The 4,180-nt window shown below is 63.6% G+C and overlaps 1 protein-coding gene across 1 annotated transcript in view; it reads left to right on the plus strand.

The window, feature by feature from the left end:
- Window positions 1-4,180, plus strand: part of CACNA1H (calcium voltage-gated channel subunit alpha1 H) — a 31,582-nt gene that overhangs the window by 22,330 nt on the left and 5,072 nt on the right. The window contains exons 27-30 of the mRNA XM_023728541.1: window positions 1,743-1,852; window positions 1,968-2,101; window positions 2,403-2,473; window positions 3,809-3,887. Of these exons, the coding sequence (XP_023584309.1) occupies window positions 1,743-1,852; window positions 1,968-2,101; window positions 2,403-2,473; window positions 3,809-3,887 (394 nt within the window). The remainder of the gene's footprint in view (window positions 1-1,742; window positions 1,853-1,967; window positions 2,102-2,402; window positions 2,474-3,808; window positions 3,888-4,180) is intronic.

The following is a 4,180-nucleotide window of genomic DNA, read 5'->3' on the forward strand; positions in this document are numbered from 1 at the left end:
GGCCATGCTCACCTGGCAGGGCCTGGAATAGGGACCCACCCACCACCACCCCAGCCCCACCTCCCTGGGCGGTCCTCACCTGGCAGGGCCTGGAATAGGGACCCGCCCCCAGCCCTCCCTCCCTGGGCCGTGCTCACCTAGCAGGGCCTGGAACAGGGATCCGCCCCCCTCAGCCCCAGCACCCCCCCGGGCTGTGCTCACCTGGCAGGGCCTGGAACAGGGATCCGCCCCCCCCAGCCCCCCCTCCCTGGGCCATGCTCAACTGGCAGGGCCTGGAACAGGGACCCGCCCCCCCCAGCCCCGGCCCCCACTCCCTGGGCCATGCTTACCTGGCAGGGCCTGGAACAGGGGATGCACCCCAGAACAGGGTCTTCGGGGGTACACGGGAAGTCTTATTTGAGCCAAGGGTCTCTTCTTAACACGGTGGCAGCTGCGAGGGCCACTGCCCCGCTCATGAGGACCCGTCCCCCCAGCCTGCAAGGGGCTAACCCTCAGAATGCTTGCTTCGGGCCTGTGGCTGTTGGAATGTCCCCAGCGAAGCCACAGGAGCAAAAGGGCACGAGACAGAAAGGGAGTCGATTTCCAATCACATCTGCATTTCATCATCTCATTAAAGAAAGGCCCCCCAGGAAGGGTACAGTCTCAATAACGGGGAGACATTTCATCTGAGGATACTGACCAGCCAGCGACCCCGTGTGTCAGAGTAGAACTGTGCTCCATAGGGTTTCAATAGCTGATTTTCGAAAGTGGGTCACCAGGCATTTCTATCTAGTCTCTTAGTCTTGGCAGTGCTACTAAAACTTACCCACCCCGAGTGACCCAGCTGGTTTGTGAAATCCTGGTGGCATAGCTTCCAGCCTCATGGCAACACACAGGCTCCCACAGTACAGCAAACTGACAATGGGGAGGTTATATAGGTTCTACACCTGAACACACGAGCTGCCGTCGAGTTGACCCCCACTCATGGTGACCCCATGTGTGTCAGAGTAGAACTGTGCTCCATAGGGTTTTCAGTGGCTGCGTTTTGGAAGTAGATCACCAGGCTTTTCTTCTGAGGCACCCATGGGTGGACTCAAACCGCCAACCTTTCGGTTAACAGCCAAGGATCTTAACTGTTCATACCACCCAGGGACTCTTGACTACGTTTTCCTTTGTGAAAAGCATCACTTTGTGCAAAGCTGAGGCTGTCTGGCGGGGGCCAGCCCCTTCCTGGGCTGTGTGTGGGGAGCACTGATGAGCAGGCGGGTGGGCCCTGCACCCTGTTCCGCTTTGATGCCCCGGGGTTCCAGGGTCCCCTCCACCTGAGGGCCATCCCCAGAGGGCTGTGGAGGGTTCATGGAGATATTGCACCCCCAGCGTGGCGTAGGCCCGTGCATACAGTAAGTGCTCGATAATTGTATTCTAGAGGTACCAGGTCAGGGGAGGAGGGAGAAGGGCCAGCGTGAGGGGGACTGGAGAGGCAGTCAGGGTGGCTTCCTGGAGGCGGTGGCATTTAGCTGGGCTAGGCGGATGCGGGGGGCAGCCAGTGCTGGGAGGGCACCTTTTCACTCGTGACGCCATCAGGGCACACTTACTGAGCACCGCCTGTGACCAGGCTGGCCGGCCCCGAGGCTGCAGAGGAGGGTGATCAGGGGTGCTCGGAGGCCACTGGGGAGACGGTGTGGGCCCCGCTGGGTGGCAGGCGGAAGCGGGGGCAGCCCCCTCGGGCCACCTGCCTGCCAGCTCGGCTCTCCCCCCCCCAGTCACTAGACGAGGCCCTCAAGTACTGTAACTACATATTCACCATCGTCTTCGTGGTGGAGGCCGTGCTGAAGCTGGTGGCGTTTGGGTTCCGGCGGTTCTTCAAGGACAGGTGGGTGGCCCCAGGTGACGGGACACGCCCCGGGGGGATGTGCCCGGAGGAGCTTCCTGCTGGGGCGCCCGGGAGGCGCGGCTGATGCGGAGCCCACCTGCCGGCCGCCCGCCAGGTGGAACCAGCTGGACCTGGCCATAGTGCTGCTGTCCATCGTGGGCATCACGCTGGAGGAGATTGAGATGAGCGCAGCGCTGCCCGTCAACCCCACCATCATCCGCATCATGCGCGTGCTCCGCATCGCCCGGGGTAGGCACCCCCGTCCCTCCCCAGCCGGTGGGCGCCCAGGCGGTCAGGAGCCCTGGTGCCCCTGTGGCCTGGGTTAGCAGGGACAGGCAGTTGCCAGGGGGTTCCAAGAACTCGGCCCCGTCCCCAGCATCCTTACTGGGTTTGCGTCTGGTCCTCGCTGCCACCCCCCCAGATGTCTGCAGGCTAAGGGTGGTGGCTCCCCATTCCAGGAGGGGGATGAGGGGCATGGGGGCAGCCCGCGGACTGTCAGGAGAGGGCCCCTGCCCCCTGCTGGCCCACTCACACTCACCCCCCACCCTAGTGTTGAAGCTGCTCAAGATGGCCGTCGGCATGCGGGCATTGCTGGACACAGTGGTTCAAGCCCTGCCCCAGGTAGGTCAGTGGCCTGCTCATCCCAGACGCCCCCGAGAGGAGAAGCTGCAGGGCTGGCCTCACGACATCACTCATTCATTCATTTGTTCGTTTGTTATGCGGCCGCTCGTGTTCACCACTCCTTGGTGCACGGCGAACGGTCTGGCCGTGTAGGGGTGATAGAGACGAGCTGCCTGCCTTTGGGGCCTCAGTTCTCAGGGGAGACCCATGGCCTCGTCCACTTCACCTAGTCCACTTCAGACACAGGCGGGCCACTGACAGCTGAGGGATGGGTCAGGGGCGGCAAGGATTTCCCAGCACGATGTGGCCAAGGTGGGCTAGTCCATGGGTGGAGGACCACCCTCACGTCCTCCTCAGAGCCAGCCCAGACCCAGCGTCCTCACTTCCTGTGCTCAGTGCCCACCTGGGCAATGTGCAGTCCCTCTGTCCAGCCACTTTCCAGCCATCTGTCCACCCAGCCGCCCATAGATCCAGCTGTCCATGCGTACAGCACAGCCACTTCTCTGTCCACCCAGCCATCTCCCCACTCAGCTTCTGGCCACCTCCCAACCACCCTTCACCCTCACAGCCATCTGTCCATCCAGCAGCTGCTCATCTGCTTGTTCCTGTGTCTGTCCGTACGTCCACCTAACCCACCGTTGTGCCCTCCTCCTGCAGCCATCCCCACATGCCCCCTCAGCTGTGCCCCTCAGCCTCCTGTCAGAATGACACAAGGGTCCCTGCTCGGCTGTTGGGAGTGACGGGAGACCATGGGGTCAGGGGCTGCCACGGCAGAGGATTGGGGGGTGGGTGCTGGAGTGGGGGGAGCAGCCGTGCCAGGGGTGGGGGACATAAAGGAAAATGGGGCGCCTGGGCCCTGAGCATAGTATGAGCCAATGCTTGGCATGTGGACAGGGCAGGCTCTGCAGGAAAGCATGGGCAGCGGCATGGGCAGCGATGTGGCTCAGGGACCCCCTGGTGGCGCCCCCAGTCCACTGAGCGTGGGCCCTGTCCCGTCATGGGGTGGTCCCTGCACAAGAGGGCTGGAGCCAGCAGAGGCCTTCCTGGGCGGCCAAAGCAGAGGAGATACGGGGTGGCCGTGGGCAGCAGCAGGAGGCCAGGTGGTCCTGTGCGGGGGACAGCAGGGGCTGGGCAGGGGGCAGGCAGGGAGGGAGGGAGGCCCGGGGAGCTGTGGGAGGTATGACCCTGGGTTCGAGCTCGTCTCCGGCACCCCCCGCCTGGCCTGGCCCATTGAGAGCGGTGGTGATGGGAGAGCGGCGGGGGCCTGGCTCTGACGGCGTGCGCGTGCCTCGGGGCGGAGGTGTGTCTGACGCTGTTGTGCTTCTCTCCGTGTAGGTAGGGAACCTTGGCCTACTTTTCATGCTGCTGTTTTTTATCTATGCTGCCCTGGGAGTGGAGCTGTTTGGGAGGCTAGGTGAGTGCAGCTGCTGGAGCCCCGCGTGGACGCAAGTGGGGACGGGGGACTCGGGAGGGCGCGGCGTGTACGGTGCCAGGGCTCAGCCAGTGTGGCCATCTGTGTGGCCTCGCCCAGGCCCACTCGCCAGCACTCCCAGCGGGTGCACACGCAGACACTCGTCCTGACAAACCAGCGTAAACGTGCGTGCTTGCGCGGAGAGGTGGCTCTGGGACCATGACCGGACCCGTGGTCGTGCAGACAGGCCTGTGCCACAAGCAAGGATGAGCGAGTGTGCACACGCCAACACCCGC

This window comes from Trichechus manatus, unplaced genomic scaffold (genome assembly GCF_000243295.1).
Source record: "Trichechus manatus latirostris isolate Lorelei unplaced genomic scaffold, TriManLat1.0 scaffold00024, whole genome shotgun sequence".
Classification (NCBI taxonomy): Eukaryota; Metazoa; Chordata; class Mammalia; order Sirenia; family Trichechidae; genus Trichechus; species Trichechus manatus.